Here is a 19,660-nt window from a genome sequence, read left to right on the forward strand (position 1 = left end):
CGCTACAAGACATCAAGTAGTTAAATTTTCAGGGATCATTTCAGCACCTATCCATGAGTGTATCTGCTAATTATCCTGCATTTAAATTAATGCTGATTAGATTTAGAAAGAGAGAGGTTTTTGAATACAGAAGGCACACAATTATTAAATTGCTGATGCAGTTCACTCTTTGGGGGAGAAATCCACAATTTTATGATGTAGATGGGATCAGCGCTAGCTCTGGTATAAGTGGTTTTATGCAGCGAAACTGTGCACAGAGAGCTTTTGGAGGATGATTGCCACAGATGACCTGTTTCTTCATCGCAGTCATTTGTGACAATCGGCCTTAAGTTGCTTGGGAGACCTGCAAGATCCAGACCTCTCACCTGGGTGGCAGAGCCCCATATGCACACTTTGAGGCTATTTGGAGAGGTAAAAGCCAGTTTTCTGAAAGATGTATGTACCAACTCTCTGGCTTCACCTCAGCTGGGATGAATTTGGCATCACTACAAAGTATTTGTTTTCTCTAGGAAGGAAAGCAGTACGTTATCATGTCGGGACGCGATGCTCGTGAGCTTGGAGCAGGTGACCCTTGAACAGTGACTATTATTCTAAAGCACCTTATGTGCAGTGGTGCCACACAGACTTTCTGCTGATCTTTGGAAGAACTAGGTCCACTCACAGCCTTAAGTTAAGGATTATTATAGTGGGATTATTATATATGGGAATGACTTTAATGGATACTCTGCAATACTCTAAAACCATCCTGTAAGATTTATTCGGGTCCTTTCACATCAATCCTTTTTCCTGCAGTTAGGCAAGAACCATGGCTTTGCTCTTCTGCATGCTACATAGTGGATGACAGAGCAGCATGGCAGAATCTTACCGATGTTTCATGTAATAAAGCACAACAGTAACAACATATTCTACTGCATGGCATATAATTTCTGCCAAAGGATTTGCACCTCTAGATCTTAAGTGAGAGCATGGTGAATCCACAATCCCCTGTAAAGCTGCAGCACTCCATGTACTATTTACTTCTTTCCATGTAAGTGTTAGTTAGGCTTCCCATGCCCCCCGGAAAAATTCCTCATATATTATGTCCCTCCTTTTCCCAGCATATCTCTACTGACATATGCACATCAGTGCTCAGTTTGTGAAAATGGATGAAATATAAGCCATAGTGTCTTAGCAACAAATTCTTGTGATTTCCTGTCATCTCCTGACAGTAACAGTCCAGCAAGAGCAGTAGGTAGGAGTGGTTTATGAGGCATGGAGACTTCATGCTTGCCTTTAAATCCAGGGCTCACTGTATTATTCCATGTCTACTTGTTTCCAGGTCTCCCTAGGTAAATGTTTTGAATGTGACTACCCCGAAGGCTCTTTTTCCTGAGAGACTAAATGTCTCTCCTGGTGTCTAGTTCCCACATTGTTTGCGTTTCCTTTGTTGACGCGGTTCAGAGTGGTGTTTCTCACTTCTAAACCTTTTCAGACTGTGTTCCTTAGTGGCTTTTGAAGGCTCTGCTGCCTTGCTTCCAGACCAGCTCAGCTACAGTGAAGATTGGCTGAGCCACTCTGCAATTGAGGGGCAGGTTTTACAAGCATATGAGGAAATGCTGAGCTTCTCTAATTGCCTAGTTATTTGATCAGGTTGGTCTCATACACATGAACTGAAGGACAAAAAGCTAAAACATAACAGGAAGCTGCTGGCTTTCTGAGAGAGCGCTGAAGAGAAGGTGAAATGGTTCAGCAAGGTCACCATCCCCTTAGTCTTGTAAATACCAACCTGCTTAGCTTGAAGCAGTTTATTTAAAAGTAGAGGGAAAGGTGAGGAAGGAGATAGGTTTAGATTGTTTCTTATTGAGCATGTGAAGAGTCTGGAGGAGGTGCATGGGAGTGCAACTTGTTCCTGGGCTCTTGGCATACTCTGAATGCAGCGGTGAGTGTGGTGAAGGCTCCCAGATTCCAAACTCCTTTGGAGGGCAAAGCTGTGCTCCTGGCTTTCAGGCTGTTCCATGGAGCTGTCTGTGTCTGACATGGGCCTGCATTTCGTGATTTTTCTGAGATAGGGGGATTTAGAGTCCTTTAAATGATACTGAGTTACAAGATAAGGAGGTAAAAGCATGTGATTTACATGCAAAGCTGTTTTGATTAGTGTATTTTGTAAACCAAGGGAACAAAAACATGTATAAATATTGGGTAGGTGGATCCTTCTTGTACATGCTTATTGTAGGGGGGTTGGACTAAATGACAATGGACCAGATGACCTTTGAAAGTCTCTTCCAACCCAAACTATTCTATGATTCTATAGCAGAGCGCTGTTTTCTGCTAATTTGGTTGGCAGATGCTTCCTGGAACTCTGCCCCATACTGCTCATAGCACTGGCTTTTGCCTTTCTTGTCCAAGCCGGAAGGCAGGAATCAGAGCTCTTTAAAAGACACCTAGCCTTGGTGGATTTTGTCAGTTGTATCTGATGATGGGAACTTCTCAATTTACTTCAACAGTGTGTATCAGGGTAAAAAGAGTGTAATCCCAGTCTCTCAGCAGTACTAGTTAATCAACTGGAATATCCTGTTTTTCTTGGCTGTCAGCCATGCTGCCAGAGCATTGCTCCAGGGAGGATGTAGTGAGCAGTCTCAAACAAGTACAGCACAGCCTCAGTGGGTACCTGGCTGTTCTCTACGAGTGGTTTTGAAGCCTTAATGGTGTTCCTGACAAAGTCTCTGTTTTCTTGGCCAAGGAAAATTTCAAGACATGAATTGGATTTAGAGCAAATTAAATATTCATATGTGTTTAAAATATACATGAAGGCCACCCAGGCAATCTTAAATCTGCAAATAACGAGTGCTACAGGGGTGGCTACTGGGGGAAGGGAGAGCAGTGATTGCCAGTGTTCACAGCTCTTGCTCCTTCGTGATACTGTGAGTTTCTGAAGAGATGTGTTAAGGCATGAACTTGATGATCTTAAAGGTCTTTCCCAACCTAGCTGATTCCATGATTCTATGGGGTCCTAGGATGGCCTGACAAAGAGGAGAGGCTTTTTCCCATGGTAGTTATCCATGGGGTTTTGTCCAGTAATGTCACAGCAAGAGTGTTCCATTGACTGGCAAGAAGTGCTTCCTTCAGATCAGGCAGATCTGGTGCTTTAATCATCCAGGCACAGGGATCCACCTGCACTCACACTCGCCTGCCTGCAACTCTGGGGCTTGTGATGAGCAGCACTCACCTCCCTACCTCAAGTGGCCCATGCAGGACCAAGCCCAGTTAATAGTTTCTGTTAATTCAGGGAGCATGCACCTTTTTCTGACTTTTCTCCAGCCTTTAACAGCTATTTTGGTGTGTAGAAAACAGGACTGAAAGGGCCTGTTGAGAGGCTTCACTGGGGTTCCTCCTGCTGCCCTAATGCAGGATCCAAATAACATTTAGCTGCTGTGGATATGAGGCCTGCTGAGATATTTGGCATGAAAAGTGCTTGGTATGAGACTGCAGTGTTCTACATGCTGACACCCAGTGTCTAGGGTGACAAGTGACCCAGGGATCTGGAGTCACTTGGCACATGGGGAAAGAGCTGATAGCCAGAGTCATCTGAGCAGGAATGTGCATCTCTGCCATTTTTATCACTTCTCTCTTCCGCCTTCAATATCAGGGCTCTGCTCCCACAGGTGTTTCACAACAATGGGTTTAGGGACAAGACCCTCTTGCAGTCAGTGTGGGACCCAAGTGTAGGACAGACTGAAAAAGGAGGGTCATCAAAGTTCATCCAGAAAACAAGTGCTGTGAGCTGCCTTCTTGTGGTGTAAACCTTTTAGCGTTTTCCTGCAATCCAAAGGTCTGCATTTCAGATGTAAATATTATTTCTTCAGTTTCACTGGGATGGGTTTGTATGTCTGCACACATACTTGCATGTATATATGTGTAGGAGGACAGACAGGCTACCGACTATGCAGAAGAACAGTAACTTTGGGACAAAAAGAACAGACTAGGGAAATGAAAGATTGCATGAAAAACCTCTAGGGATATCTTGCTTATGTAATTTTCCTTGTGTTTGACTAAAATAAGCCAGAGGTAGATGGCAAGCATCTTGTGATGTGCCTTTTGAGTGACGTGACAAATTGCCAAAAGCCATGGATCCAATGCCAAGCCGACAGCGTGCATGCAGGGTGAGGTACGCTGCATTGCAGCAATGGTGGTGTGAGACAGGGCCAGGAGCATGTGGGGTCACTGTGCCTGGCACCTCTTGTGCCAAGGCCACCTTGGCAGCATGGGCTTTGAGCCCAGTAGAGGGTTGGCATGCTGAGGTGCTGTGTGTAAGAAACCGATTTTAGCGTCACTTCACAAATTGAGGCTTGTCAAGATGTTTAAATAGAGCTAGTCTGCCAAAATAGATGTCTAACTCCCTCCTTGTGCAGGCTGCCAGCTCAGTGAAGCCCCTGCTTGGTTGGCTGTTCTGCCTCAGCTACCCTTCTGTGCCTCACTGTCATCTCTTGTCCCCAGCCTCAAATCCCCCTTCCCTCTGTGTTGCCCTAGTTGTACGTATCATCTCAATCATGCTGGAGCAGTGGGAGAACCACCACACTCTTTGTCTTACATGTGTATGCAGTTCACCCCTATCCTTGATCTTGCACGTATGTGTGCCTGTGCAGAACTGAGCTGGAAGATGGGTAGTACTGTGGGGACTGTGTTGAGGAGCGGAAAGATGACTGAATGGAATAATGTTTGTAGATGGTTCCCCACTAAAGGAGGATTTCTTTGGTGTGAAAACTGGGTCAGTGTTGTCTCCCATCCCTTGAAGGAGAAGACAGTGAAGGCAGGAACTAAAAGTGGCATAGGAACTTCAGCAACTTCTGCCACCATCCCCTCTCCTGCAACGGTGACATTTTCAGCTGAGACACGGATATCAAAGACTGCCGTACCCAGCAGTGGAGTTAATTAACACAACCTGGAAGACGTGGAAGTTGGGAATCTTGTTTGTGCCAGTCTGACAACATGACCTCATTCAGAGGAACTAAAAGGGCTGTAATGAAAGTATAAGTTTCAGCAGAAATTCACGCATTTCTTGCTTTTATCTGTCAGTGGCTGTACTAACAAAGAAAGAAAATGAGCAGCTGCCTCTGTGAGGTGTTAAAGATTGCATTATAACCCAAGCCGAGCTGCCAGCCCTGCTCAAGCAGCAAGGCAGCGTGCCAGAGGGGTGGGAGCCATTCCTTTCCAAGCTTATGGGGTGGCACTGGGCTTGTGCCCCACTTTGTGCCCCAGCAGCGCTCCAGCCCCAGTGTCTGCCACTAGTGAGAGGTTGACAGCATCACATAGATCATTACACACAAGACTGGAGAGCTCATTGGTGTTTTCCTTTGCTCCCTTGTGCTCACTGTTGATGTTGTTCCAGGGTGGTCAGTAGAACAGTGTGGTATTTCTCATGTGCTGAGACACACAAAATGGATGTATTTTTTTTGGACTCGGGGACTGACTATGGTTTAGAAAACTCCAGTTATCTCTTTTTGCAGCTTGGAGGATTGTCCCTTAAATAATACGTAAGCAGAGAGATTCAGATGCATGGTTATTTATTATTGAAAAGACATTACATTTTTAAATCATTTCAGTTGCATTTTAATCTCCATTATTTAACAAATTCGCTTTACAACCTAGAATTTGCTTTCACTGTGCTCATCTCATCCTTCCCCAGCTAGCACATGCTGCTGCTTCCGGCCCATGTAGAGATGACGGTGATGGTTCCTGCCAGGGTGTTTTGTCTTCCTCCTGTTTTAAACTGTTGAATAGTGTGGTTGTGAATCAGTGTCCTGTATCCTGGTAAAGATCTAGTGGAGCTGTGATTGCTTCAGGACTAATGAAATACGGTGGAGAAAAATCCCTTTGTTTTCCTCCAAACGTGGAGCTCCATGTGTCAGCTCAGCACCCTGCCCGAGTCAGGGTAACCCACAACCTTTGGGAGGAGTTGTACCCAAAGCAGCCATGTTCCTCTGCTATTAAATTCCCCAGTTCATTCAGACACAGGGTTTTGTGCCACTGGGAGCTTCTCCTTTCCACAGCCTGCGTGTGCATTGCTGTTGTATGAGGGAACATGAGTCTGAGTGCAGGGCTCCATTTCTAGGTGATCAGTGGCAGGAGAGAGCAAGGGGAGTCTCTGCCTGAAGCCTCCCTCCACAGGCATACTTTTCTGGATTTGTGTAGAGCTGTTGAGTATCAGGAATAGACCAGGATACTGATTACTGCATGGTGGGAACATTAAAGAGAGAATTGCTTGTACGTTGTTTTTTCTCCTGTGTTTGCTTATTGTTCAGTCTGAATTGTGCCGTTCTCTGGGAGCTGTAAACTGATGCTAGTCTGAAATGGTTATGTTTGAAATGTCAGCTTTGGTGTGTGCCAAGAGGATTAGCATCTTCTGAAAATTACCTTTGTGGTATATTTTGAGCTCGTTACAGCTACTGCCAGTGGATCACATACAGTTTCCCAGTGCTTATAAATGATGGAATTTGACTGCCCCTTTTGTTCTGTGAATTATGTGCCAGCATCTGTGAAACCTCACTCCCTGTGGGGAAACGGGTGTCTAATTTAAGCTAATTCCCTGGGGGAGCTCGGGAGGTGATGAAAGCTGCCGGTTGCTCCATTGAAACTTCCTCCTCTGCTGTTGTTGAAGATGGTGTTTGGGTTTTGCCTGGCCTCAGTCAAATCTGGTAACAGACTTTACCACTGAGTTTTCTGAAGCTTAGGGGCATATCTCTTTATGAGTGCCAAGTCCTTCCCCTTTTCCTCCTGAGCATAGATAGGAATTCTCTCTCCGTGTGTCGGGATGTGCATAACACCATTGCTAGCCAGGACCTTTGATGACTTCTGCACTTGTGTGAGTACAGAAGTCAGGAGAGCTGACCTTGAATCCAGCGGGCAGCAGTTTGCTGGTGTGACCCTCCCTGTTTCATTGTGCCAGTCCAGCTTCCATTGCTGCCTTCTGACACTGAAAAGAAAGTGTTCACCCACACTGCTTACGTATTCTGAGGGCTGCGGTTAAAGTAAAACACTATTTAACTCAATGGTGGTATTGATTCATTTTCGTAGTCTCGGGCCACCAGCAGGAAAGGGCTGCGGAGTAAAGACTTCAGTGTTAATACGCATGATTATTGGCAATATGGACCTGCAGGGAGGGCTTGGACAGTTAGTCAAAAGCTACAAATGGCATTAAGCAAAAGTTGCATGTGCTCAGTGAGACCGGGCATTTCCTTTGCAGTTATTCTCTCCCAGCAACACTACTGGATCCCAGAAGCCCTAAATGTGGCAGGTGTTCCCAAAGGTTTGCACAGGAGCTAGGGAAATATGAGGCCCAAGTGCTTGTAGGTATGAACAACAGAATGGGAAACTATATTGTATCCTTGACAGCTATAGTCTTCTTTTACCTGGGTCAGTTGAAATCAAGTGCAAGGTAATGAACCCTGCAGGAGGCAAAGGACCCTTTCCTATATGTCGTTTCCCCTGGTACAGGTAGGATCCATTTGGGGAGGAATGTTGAATCAAAAGCAGCGATTCTGTTGCTTGTGGCAGCTGCTGTTTATTTTCAGATCACAAAAAGAAAAAGATGGCCTTGCTTGTGTCAGGCTGTGAACATGAGAGCAGAATAAAAAGATGCATTCATGGCTTTTCATCCTTTCCAACACTCACCAGTAACTGTGGAGGTATTACTACAGCCCTCTATCGGGCTTAAAATTTGAGTTCAGTTTTGCCTAAAGGCCTATTACTATCTGTGTCATGGCATCATAATGAGCTGGAAATTAAGCTTGTTCTGTTTCCCTCATTGACATTTTGGGGCAGTGAATGTGTAAATGAATATTACATTCAGGTTTCCATCCTGCACCACTTACTTTTGTGCTTGGCTCACTCTGTTTGCTTTGTGTCTCCATTCCCATCCTTCATGGAGAGTTCTCACATCCAGCCATGCCTGTTTCTGACCCCTCACAATTTTATTCTCTGCTCCCAGTTGCTTTGTTTTGGTAGCTCGCTGTCTGCTGGGTCAGTGTGCTGTTTACGGCAATAACCATACTGGTTCCTGGTTGTATTTGGCTTCTCATCTGCGCAGGAAAGGCAAGGGTGGGATTCTCCCAAGGGCCCTGTTAGCATGTGGGGTCTATGGCTGCTGTGCCTGCAGGACCCTCTTTGACCTCTGGCTAGGCGAGTGCAAGCAGAGAAGGTGGCTTAGCTCTGCTTTTGCTCAACTTGCTGGCCAGTCTCACTAGCAAACACACCTTTGATTGCAGGTCCCTGGACAGGGAATGTCCCAGCCAACAGGGATGAGATGGGTAAGCATTTGCTTAGGGATCTTCTAAAAGCCTGTTCCCTCCTGGCAGTTATACAGCAGTTTGTGTCATTTTGTTCTTTCTTCACTTAATCTTTCATGTGATTTGAAGTTTTTGGTCTCATCTTAAAGCTTTCTGCTTTAGCATAAAGTTCTTTCTGGTATGGGCTGCTTGTGAACAGGTTGGAAACTGACTGCCCTTAGCACTTTGCATGAGGGGAGGAGAGCAGCCAAACCAGAGGGGTGTCATGTCCCCTCTTGGTGAGTAGGCATGGGGAGCTCGGGGTTTTCTGAAGATGCCTGCCCCCCCGTCAGCTGGTGATGTTTGCCAGAGCCACTGCAGCAGGAGGATTTGCAAACCATAGAGTTCCTAAGATATATTAGTGTCTGTGCCAGGTGGCTACTCAGAGGCAAGGAGAGCGCAAGGGGCTTTAGGCAGAAACAAGCACTGCATGAGTATGCTCTGTTACCTGTCCAGAAACGCAGTGCTCTGACAGGTGTAATTTCATTTCATCCTGATTAGATTATCTCAGTTAGCATTAAGCACAGCTGCAGGTATTATTTTTAGCTGTTGTCCTAAGCAGCAGTCTGAGGAGAGCCATGAGTGTTTGTGCTGCATCAACTCTAGCACTCCCTTCCCACCAAAAGACACCAAACCAGCACAGGTGACTGTTGGCTTCAGTCAAATCAGAATCAGCTCAGGGATGGTCTATAAACCCTTCCCCATTTCTGGTGAACTTATGGGGGATTTTGCTGTCAGCACTTGTGATGAAGGACATGATTTTGATGCTAGCTGGGCAGCTGTGAGTCAGTGCAAAGGGCCCTGGGAAGAGGAGAGTTGGGGAGGTGCCAGCTATTCCCAGACAAGTGCTCAGGGCTTGCTTTGCACAGTGTTTTGTTAGCTGCAGAACATTGCTTTTCCTGCACCTGGGCCTTTCACTTGGAAAAATTAAATGCAAGAAAATTGTGTGCTTTCTGCCTCATTTTTCTTCCCTTCGTTTTGTTTTTCTGGGGCTCTCTGGACTTCATTGGACTTACCAGCTGGTGCATGTGGAGAACTGGGTTTTGTGAGCAAAGGACTAAGAAATGAATGCCTGGACATACAGCTTTGACTTCCATCTCACGGCTGTGTATCAAAACTAAATAGTGCCCCTATCTCTCCAGTGATATGGGGTTTTCTTAGTATTGATTGCGCACTCCTGGGCTCCCAGCCAACCCTTTGATTTCAAAGTTATCACCAGAAATAAAGGCTGGCTCCTAGTGTGGAGGGGTTGACAGTGAGAGTCTGTACATTTGTGGCTGTGCTTGCGAACTGCTAGGTGTAGTGCCTGAGAGACACACACAAGCAGCTGAACAGCTCAGCACATGGCTAACATCAAATTAATGCCATTATTTCTGAAAGCAAATTCCTGCTGCAACGCAGTTACAGACAATCGATGTTCACATTCATTCCTTTTGACAGCCTGATACAAGGTAATTTGATTTAAACGTCCAGATGAGAGAGAAGCAAGAGGCACTTCTTAAAAAATGAAAATAAAAGCCCACTCTCTTCATACATAAAATGCCTGCTTGAAGGAACAGATTAGCAGCCATACAGTGCAATTGATTTGCAAGAGCCCATGGATTTCAGTGGAGAGCTCTGTTTAAAGATCAGTAGGGAATGTTACAGCACGAGTGCTTTTGCCACTTAGGTATTCAAGCAAATGCTTGATGTTAATTCCTTCTCAGGCTTTGGTCTAGGGCCAGTAGGGTTAGGAAGGGCATTTGACTGGGTTTCAGAGAGCAAGCTGGCCGTGTATGACTTTGCCTTTACTTCATTAGGGGAATCCTGTAAGAGAATGGCAAATACAGACCCTCTTTCCAAAGTTGCCATGGCTGCAAAGGCAGCAATGTACACGCACTGGCAAGGCCAGCAGCCAAAATCAGAAGTTTTACTAAGTCTTCGCTTCTTTGCTAATTGCATGACCTTTTTGAGGTTCTCTTTGTATGATGGAAGTGTTTGTTCATTTCCACCTCTCAGGCTGCCCTCGAGGTCTGTGTTGCAGGATTTGGGAATGTACAAGTGGTGGACTGGCACTGGTGAGACTTCCCTGTGCAGAGTCTCTCAGTATCCAGCACTGCCATTTACATTTTAACTGCACCTTTCCAACAGCTGGAAAAGAAGGCAAAACATGCCATGGGTGTTTTTGAGTGGAGTGCCATACTGGCAGAGGGCTGGTGTTCTGTCTTCCCAACCACTTACATCACTGCTTGTGTTCTGGGATTCACTTCTTGGCTGTGCAACTGTCACTAGCCTCCTAGAAAACTAACCAGGCTAACACGGAGCACCAGTGTAGATCCCTTTTTAATCATCCTCTACAGTGCAGACTTTTGGGGTGAGACCCAAAGGGCAGATGAAATGAGTTTAAAAGCTTTGGGCTTTGTATGGGGCAATATTGTTCTTAACATACCACAGTTACAATTTTGTCATCAGGCTCCATCCTGGGTACCCGCCAGCAGTCACAAAACCATTGGGTGTGTTAAAGGAGTAGTCTAGCCCATGGCTAGAACCACCAATGAGGTTAGGATTTGATCTGTGTTACAAGTTAGAGCTTTTCTGTATCTTGCTTTGATACTTATTGGTTCTATTTCTTATAATTTATTTATTATTTTTTATTAATTTCTTCTGTGTCCCTTTACTATGGTATTTGAGCAACTCCTTTGGTTGCAGAGATCTGTGCCTCAAAGAGAACTGAACTAGTACACTGGAACCTGCTGGGTGCTCAGGGCAAGCCAGGACTGAACGGGTTCTGTGGAGTGGGTGTAATCCAGATTCCTGCCTGCTTTCCATTGAACTGCTGAGAAACCCTTCTGCTTTTGTACAAGGCTGGGTTCTTTGGAGTAGCCGTGTAAATTTTACCAACCACCTGGAGTAATGCTGGGCTTGTTCCCTTGCTCTTACAACTGACTGCAGTGGAAAAGAGACTGCACTGCAGATAGTGTTTGCAGAGGTGGTTACCCCTTAGCTCTTCACCCAGCAGTTGTCCTAAGTTAGGTGCTTGCTGGCAGGAGGCTGCTCGCTGGGACATACCACCTTAGGGCTGTCGTATCTTGGCAAGTTGGAGGGTGTCCTCGAGGCTGCCAGTGTTCCTTGAGGGTGTGGTTCCAATTCAAGACTTGTACACATATCAAGTGTAAACAGGATATTTTTCCTGCATAGGTAGTAAAGCAGCTGGGAAACAGAGCATAGCCAAGTCTTGTTCTGTGCTCCCAGTGCTTTTCCTGGTGAAATGAGCTTGAGTTCTAGTGCTGCCTGAACCCGCTCAGCCCCTTGTTTAACAGAGACAGGTGGGAAAGCCAGCATCCGTTCATGAAAGAAATGGAGAAAGAATGAAATAAAGAGTAATTTGGGTTAGTTACAGAATACTAGGAATTGCTCCTTTGAGTTTTCCTCCTCCTCTCTATCATTTTCCTCATCCTTGCTCTCTTAGGTGTCCCAGCTGCTGTCAACAATGCATTGAGCAGATCAGCCCTAGAGCTTCTGACCTTGTTGTGGCATAACCTTTGATTCACTTTTAACACACATCTAAAACCTCATGTTTATTGTGTTTTTAATCACGTAACCTTGTGTTAAAGCTGCACGCAACAATCTGTTCCACAATAGTTTCTCTTTCCTGCTCTTGCTTACAGAGATTGAATGCTTCAAATGGTGGCTGCCTTTCCCTGGGTGGGTATTTTCTTTCTCATACATCTCTATGGGATATAATTGATTCTCAGCTGTGTTTCCTTCTTTTTTGCTAGACCCCGCTTTAGGAAATGGGAGGGAAGGTCTCTGGCTGTCAGTAACACACTGATACACCAAAACGAGATGCTCAGTTTGAAGTCTGAAAATTACTAGCAACTACTGAGAAAGATGGTGACTCAGGCTCCAGTGAGGACTTGGTTGGATTGCCCAATTTACTCGGTGGCAAAGCTGTTGCTGATTTCAGCCAGGTAGAAACAAGCCTTTGCATTTGGTTCAGAATTGGGTATATGGGAAGCTATCCCAAAACCCAGGCCTTAAATGATACCCAGTAGCCCTATAAGTGCCATCTTATATATGCATGGCCTTTTTATTTTCCGGACAGGAAGTGAGTTTCTGCTATGCAAGGGTTTAAAATAAACTTGCAAGCAATGTTTGGCCCCTGCTTTTCCTCTGGGTAACTCATTTTTGCAATCCTTTATTTTGCAGTAAGAAATGATTATACGCTTTGTGTATAGTCTTTCTGTACAGTAATTTTTCATGATGACATGTGCATTATGGTCTCTATCACAGAGAATAAAGCAAAGCTCTTGACATCTGCAGTAATAATGAAAAGGGTGGGTTTTTAAAGTCTGCGTTGATACGGAAATAGTCTATATTTTTGGAGTACACAGTTCTGAAATGTGGATGTATCATAATCAAATACATATCAATTGTTCCCACATTTAGCTTTGAAGGAGGCATGGAAAAATATCTGCTTTTTGTAATAAGTTTAACATAGCAGTCTAATCATTTCATTAATGATTTCCTCCTCAGGATCACATTTTCAAAGCCATGTACAATCATTTAACTGTGTGCCTCCTTATTAATATTAAACACAATTAAAATCCCACTATGCCACTTTGAAAATGCACCCCTTGTGGTAAGTGCAGCTTCCATGTAGATTATCCCAATATCACAGCAGCTCTTCAGCATTTCTGCTTTCCAAGTCCTGGGGCATGGACTGTCAGTGCCATTACCTTACCCATGTTACCTCTGAAATGCGGAATGACACAGTACTTGTGGTTTTATTTGGCCATGTCTGGCTTTTTCAGCCAACCACTGTCAGCCACTGGAGGTTTTCCTTTGTGATTAAATAATAATCCAAGAGGTTGTTTGTTTGAGAAGAAGTTAAAAAATAACAGCAATATCATGAGCATGATGTGGTACGGGCGGTAAGACCTCTGTTATTTATCGTTTGTTTATTCATCCCTTGAGGAGCGGAGAGGAAAGCTCCCATAATGTGCTGTCAGAGAATGTGTCTGCCAGGAGATAAGCAACCGTCTGCTTTAGCAAGCAGCAGATTACAAAATGGCCTTCGCAGCCACTGTTTCAGCCTCCCTGAAAACACAGCCAGTTTTGATCGCCAGGAAAGCCCTATTGCACAACATACGGTTTTCTACTTCACAAGCAGTAAAGGAAGGTGCTTATGTGGGGCAGCCTGCCAGTGCAGTTCACTTCTGCACAGGCTGCGTGGTGGCCTTTCAGCATCCTCCTGCAGTCCCTTAATGCTGGTGTAGGCAGCTGCCAACATGGGGACTATGGGTCCTGCCTGTGCATTAGCTGGGGTCCCAGTACTGATGGGTGCCCAGAATGAGCAGTGTGCCATGACCTGCATGTCATAGGGTGTTCCCTAGAAAGCATAGGAATAGAAATAGTAATTATTAATGTACATACCTATGCCCATATATTTATATTTATGTAGAAATACACATGCAATGTATACAAAAATACCATGGAGTTGAGCACAAAATGGTGCCGCTTGCCTAACCCACCTTCTCTTCCCGTTTCCCCAGCCTCAGAGTCTGGGTTGTTGTTGGATATAATGAGCTGTCATCTCGGCTCTGTAGAAACTTCGGAGTTTGGTTTGACAAAAAAAAACCCCAAACAAATTAATAAAACAACGTACAGAATTCATCCCATCTGTGGCCTTTGCCAGTGCCTATCTAGAACTGCTTGTGCAGCTCTTCCATGGCTTGTCACTAAAATTGTGCAATATTTAAAGCCATGTCAGGTTATCCCTGTTTTCTAAGTAGTATTAACCTGTCAAGGTAAAGGCATATAATCTTACAGTTGCCTGACAAGCTGCATTATTTGTACTGTAATGTTAATTTGTGCTGAGGCTCCATGGTTAGTTGTAGCTAGGTGTATGAAACCTGACAATATGCTGTAACTCCAAATAAAAACAGGCTCCTTGATCAGTTTTTCACGTAGAACACTTGATTCATCTCTTCCGACTTAATTTAGTGACAAATGCTGAGTTTAACCTTCTCACAAGTATTTGTTCTCAGGAAGGCTGATGATATCAATAGCAGAAGGGAGATGGATGGATAGATGCTGAAGTGGACTGTCATGATTTCTCTTTGTCTGGGTGAGAGATGCTTTGTTTGTAAGGGCAAAGAGGATTGTTCTGTGGGCAGAGATGATCACAATGACTGATTTATGAAGGTTGTTTCAAGGCAATCATACTTACAGAGTCTACTCCAGCTTCGATCCAGTATTTAGTTCGTTAAGGTGTTGACACAATTTTGCTGACGCTTTTCTTAAGTGGATTCTGCTCACAGCCAGTTTTTCAAAGCAAACAGATGGCTTTTCAAACAGAGCATGCCCACAGATTGTTTTTCCTGTGGTCTCTACAAGTATGGCAGTTCTGTCAGAGGGGGCTGGTTTGTCTTTAATTTTCTTGTGACAGATGATCCAAAATAATTGTTGTTCCTTAAACCAGCTGTTTAAAAAGAAAGAATACAAGCTGTCTAAGACATAGATCAGTTGGTCTGTACATAAATGGAGCTGCACTGTTTGGATAAGTCCATTTCTGTTTTCAGATCACTGTAAAATAAGAATGTCTTCAAAATACTGGAAGTGTGCTCAGGAGGAGTGTTTTTCTTCTTGGAACCCAAAGACATGTTGTGCATTTCCGCAGCTGAAATCTGTACTCTGAATTGCCTGGTTACTTAAATGTGAAATCAGAATATGCATAAGGGAGGGCGGGTGGCTCAGCACCCTCACAGGGGGTGTGAAGTCCCTTGGCTTCTGGGGACTTCAGATACAAGTCTTGGCAGAGCAGACTCAGGCTGTTACCCTTCAAGTGAGGATGTATCAAATCCCCAGTAGCTTCCCTTAAATGAGTGTCTTGGAGAGTCCCCTAGGCAAAGGCATAGTTGATGGGCTACTCTGAGAGAAATTCCGGTGCTTTGCCCTCACCCTGAGAAGGACAAGTTGATATGAAGTCAGCGACATAGACTCAGCTGAATCTGGTTTTGTATCAGCTTATGGAGCTGTATTCATCTTGTGCAGCTGCATGGGAAATCCTCTGTCCATGGTGTGGGTGAGATAGATAATGAGTTGTGGCCATGCCAGAGCAGAAGCTTTTCCCCATACACCACAACTAAGGGGAGACCAGGTGCTTCAGGGTTCTGGGTTTTCACTGTCATCATTTTACGTCTCTGCTGCACTGGCTCTCTCAGGTTTTGGGCTTAGTTTTTCTTGGTGCTGTAGGGATGTCTGCTTTGAGTTGCTTCATGTGCCAAGGTGATTTTTCTGTCCTTCTGCATGAGTACATAGTGCCAGGGTTTGATCTGGAGAAGTTAAGGCTGTAAAGCATCGTCACATTGATTTTTGTCTGCTTGTCGGTGCAGCCTTTGCTGTCTTCAGTCCCATGTGCATGATAAGAAATAAGTAGCAGCCCATTGCAGCCAGGTCTATTTCATCCTAAAACCAAACTGAAACTTAATTTGTGTATCTCCCACCCTTTCTGATAACATTGTCACTTCATTCACGATACTCCTGTTGGGTCTCTTTGCTTATGCTGCAGTTTGTTGTCCCTGTCACTACAGCACTAATGGCACTATTCCTCTGCTATTTGCAGACAGTGAAGGAGACAGGAGCATGCCGGGTGCTTGGGACAGCTATGGGACTCATGAATTCCTGCCTTTAGTCATAAGCTCAACCACTGTCTTAAAAGCAGGATCACAGCTATGTGCAATATCTGCTGTGTAAATTATTCTTGGTTTGCTTTTTTTCAAACCGTGACTCCTTGCTGGATCCCAAGCTATTTGTCTGTGTATTCCCATGACTCTCATGCTGCCAAGATACAAATCTCTTCAAAAGAGCTTCATAACAAATAGCACTGAGACACTCATGCAGTCCCAGTGCTTTTTGTTATTTTCACATTGGGTTGGATTCGCAGCATCTGGGTAGTGATTTGCATTGTTCAGCAGGGACAGATTCATGTCACCAGGAGGTGAGGCAATCAAGCTCAGGCACGGGCTGCCGTCCCCGGGTGACGTGGTTTCCCACGTGGTGTTTACCAGTGCAGCAGGACTTGCAAGCCACCATTGTTTCTTCGTTGTGAACACTGTTTGTGGGGGCTCAGGCAGTGCGAGTCCAGTGCCAGGCACTGGTGAAGGCAGAGCTGTGCTCATCCTTCCTCCTGGCTCTGGGGAGAGGGAGAGCAGAGAGATGCCACCACTGCTGGAAGGTGTTGTGCTGTGACTCGTACAACACTTCTGGTCGGTGTCCCAGGTCCTGCTGTAGTACCTGTTGTTTCCCCTGAGACCCTGTGAAGTGTCTTTGGTTTGCAGGAGGTCAGATTAGGTTGCAGGGATGCAAATGTGACATTTTGCTCAGTGGAGGTATTCCTTCTCGATACGCATATAACCAGCTGCAGTGGGTGGTGTACTTCAAGCTGTACTTGGGGTGATATTAGAAGAAGAGCAGCTCAAGTTCTTAGTGATACTGAATTTTAATAACCAGATGCATCTCCTGGCTCTTACTTATTTGTATCTTCTAGTACCAGAATCTTGTTACTTCGTGGCACTTGAGGTATCAATATTGCATAAATATTCATTTTGGCATTTCTGAACACCAACTCCTTAATACAAATTTCATATAACATGTTTTTCCTGATAGTTACATCCTGTCAGTCACCTCACCTTTACGTGCTCTGAGAAGATACAGAAGCAGACCTCTGCTCATAAAGTCTCTCATTCCCATTTGCCTGCTCAAAGGTCCCAAACAAAACGGTTCAGTTGGCTTTAATGCTACAAGATGCTGTGTTTCATACAGGCGTGCAATGTGGCCTGCCTCTGCTAAAGGAGGGCCCAAGGCAAATTTGGGTGGAACAAGGTGTAGGTAGCAAGCTCATATGGGACCCTCGGCTTGGGACATACAGCCATTGCCATGTGGGGTCTGATGCCAGGACACAAGGATGGAGCAGGGGCTCCCATGGGCCATCACTGCCCTGTCCCTGGCAGGTCCTCACTGTTGACTGTGGAAGGGGAAATGCCTTCACCCACAGGCTCCTTGTCCTGCTCACCCTGCCCACTGTGCTGGCTGCTGCCTTACTCAGTGAGCTACATGTTGGGCTGCAGAAGGAGCTTCAGTCCTTTCCCAGGGACTGGCATCCTTGGGAAAGAGGGAATTTGAGACAGGACCTGAGACGACAGCAGGGCAAAGACAAGAGAGCGGTATTGCCGCCTTTGGTCCTGAGTGTTGCGTGTGATCCCTGACTCTCTCCTGCATGTCTGTCTGTGCATCCTTAGGGCCAAGGAGATCTCCTGAAGAACGCCAAGAACGAAGCCCTGGAGAACATGAAGCAGATCCAGCTGGCGTGCCTGTCGTGTGGACTGAGCAAAGCTGGGAGCGGGCACACGGACACCAAGTCCAAGCGGTGCCTGGAAGCAATACAGGAGAAGGATATGGGAGATGAGAACGGGAGGCTGTGAGGGGAGGCAGAGCTGTTGCATTTGTCGCAGATTTCAATAACTAAACTATTTTTTTAAAGCATTTAAAACTTCACACAGGAGTGCCCTCTACAGGGTGTCGATAGTATTAAAATCCTCACAGCGTCAGTATTTTAATGCAGTTAATTTATCTAAGTTAAACTCTGGTAGTGAGATTTCTAATGAAGCCAAGCTGTCTGTGTGCAAGTGCGCGCATGTGTGTGCACATGCAAATCCTGTAGACACCCTTTCATGCATTACATTAGCCATTTGCTAGTTTATTCCTGTGTCATCTTTGAGTAGGCTTGTTCATTCTGAAGATCAAAACAAATAGGGAGTACTTGTATCAGTTTTGTGCTTTATTTTACTCTCCAGTTTTTATCATTGAACTTATTAAAGGTTACATTACTGTTAGGCTGTTCAAACAAGCAAATGCAACCAATGTCACCGACAGCTGTTTTTGTGAGGGCAAAACCAGTGGTTCGCTGCGACCCTAAACATGATTTTTAGTGAATAGTTCAAATGAAGTAAATGAGATATTAAATGCTCAGAGTTGCTGGATATGCTATGGTTAGATTTGAGGTGTATATTTCACTGAGGTTTAGCAAGCTGCTCTGCAGGATACATCCAGATAGCACATACTAATGTAAGAACTAGCTGATTTATTTCATTCTGGTAAATCATTGCTACCTTGTAGATCTGCAAGACAGCTACAGCCTTTGCTGATAGGCATTAACTCATGCAGTAAGGAGCATAGCTAGGCAGCCCTGTAGTTACGAGGAGAGCTGTGAATGTCCTTCGGTGATCATGAACTCTGAAGGTGAGCTTCAGGCTGACCTGGAGCACCCAGTGGTGCCAGTATTGGAAAGTTTTTATAGATTTCACAAACTGTGAGCTTTTCTGACAGAGGTGCGAGAGGTCAGACCCTGCTTGCTGCCTTCTGCTGAAGATACTGAAGGCAGTTGGATGAAGCAAGTAGGATCTAGCCTTATTTTGCCCTAGAAATTTGAAGCAAGGCTGCAGGACTGCTGCAGATGTAGTGAAGAGAAATAGTTTGGGGGAAAAAACAGGGTACCAACTTTTTTGTGCAGCAGCTACAAATATCCTGACACGTCTTATGTTGAGGGTCATTCTAAGGTTGGATGCCTCTTTGTGCCGCTATAGAAAGGAGACAGAGAATGTCATGAAGCAATGCATCCTCATCCCTCCCGGTGTCTGCTCATGTATGCTCACAACATTCATTTCAATCATTTTAAGTACTGTGCCCGAGTGTTGTATTTGTGTTACCTTTAACAGGACTAAATGTTTTATGGTTATAAAAAAAGACTATATTTATTTAAAGCATTGCTTTTATTTTGAAAAGCTACTTTTTAAATTAATTTGATTAACAAATATGCTAATTTTTCTGAACTTAACAAAAAGTAATTGCTGAAAGTTTGACCGTTGGAGAATCTTATATAGCTATTGTGTTAAGTTATTTTTGACTTCTTAATAACACTATTATGTTCATGTTGCACATTACTGAGAGAGTAAAGCTATGAAACAACTTTGACCCATGTTTTTAAAGTGATTTAACACCGAAGGGAGCAAGTGAAATTTGGATAAAGGTGGGTTAGAGTGGGTAACTTGCGTAAGAGACTGTCCTCCTCTAATAGGAACTGTATTATTGCAAAGGTTAGCTCAGGTGCCATAAATACCATTTCAGTAAAACTTGCAATACTTGCTCAGATCCAGTCCTAAATCCTCTGTATATCCTGCCCTTGGATTATATGTGTGTCTTCAGCCTTCACTGAGGTCTGGAGAGGGGTGTCTCTTGTGTTTCAGGCAGGGCATGAAGCCCAGATCAATGGTCTAAATGTGCTTGTTCACGTTTTTCTCTCCTTGTTTACCTTCCTGATT

The 19,660-nt window shown here is 44.7% G+C and overlaps 1 protein-coding gene across 3 annotated transcripts in view; it reads left to right on the forward strand.

The window, feature by feature from the left end:
- Window positions 1-19,313, forward strand: part of PLCL1 (phospholipase C like 1 (inactive)) — a 210,120-nt gene extending 190,807 nt beyond the window's left edge. For all 3 annotated transcript variants that reach the window (XM_062619703.1, XM_062619707.1, XM_062619704.1), the window contains exon 6: window positions 17,582-19,313. In XM_062619703.1, the coding sequence (XP_062475687.1) occupies window positions 17,582-17,764 (183 nt within the window). In that variant the 3' untranslated portion in view covers window positions 17,765-19,313. The remainder of the gene's footprint in view (window positions 1-17,581) is intronic.
- The last annotated feature ends 347 nt before the right edge of the window (window positions 19,314-19,660 follow it).

The sequence above is a fragment of the Pezoporus occidentalis genome, unplaced genomic scaffold (genome assembly GCF_034315485.1).
Source record: "Pezoporus occidentalis ecotype Australia unplaced genomic scaffold, CSIRO_AGI_Poc_V1 ctg213, whole genome shotgun sequence".
Taxonomy (NCBI): Eukaryota; Metazoa; Chordata; class Aves; order Psittaciformes; family Psittacidae; genus Pezoporus; species Pezoporus occidentalis.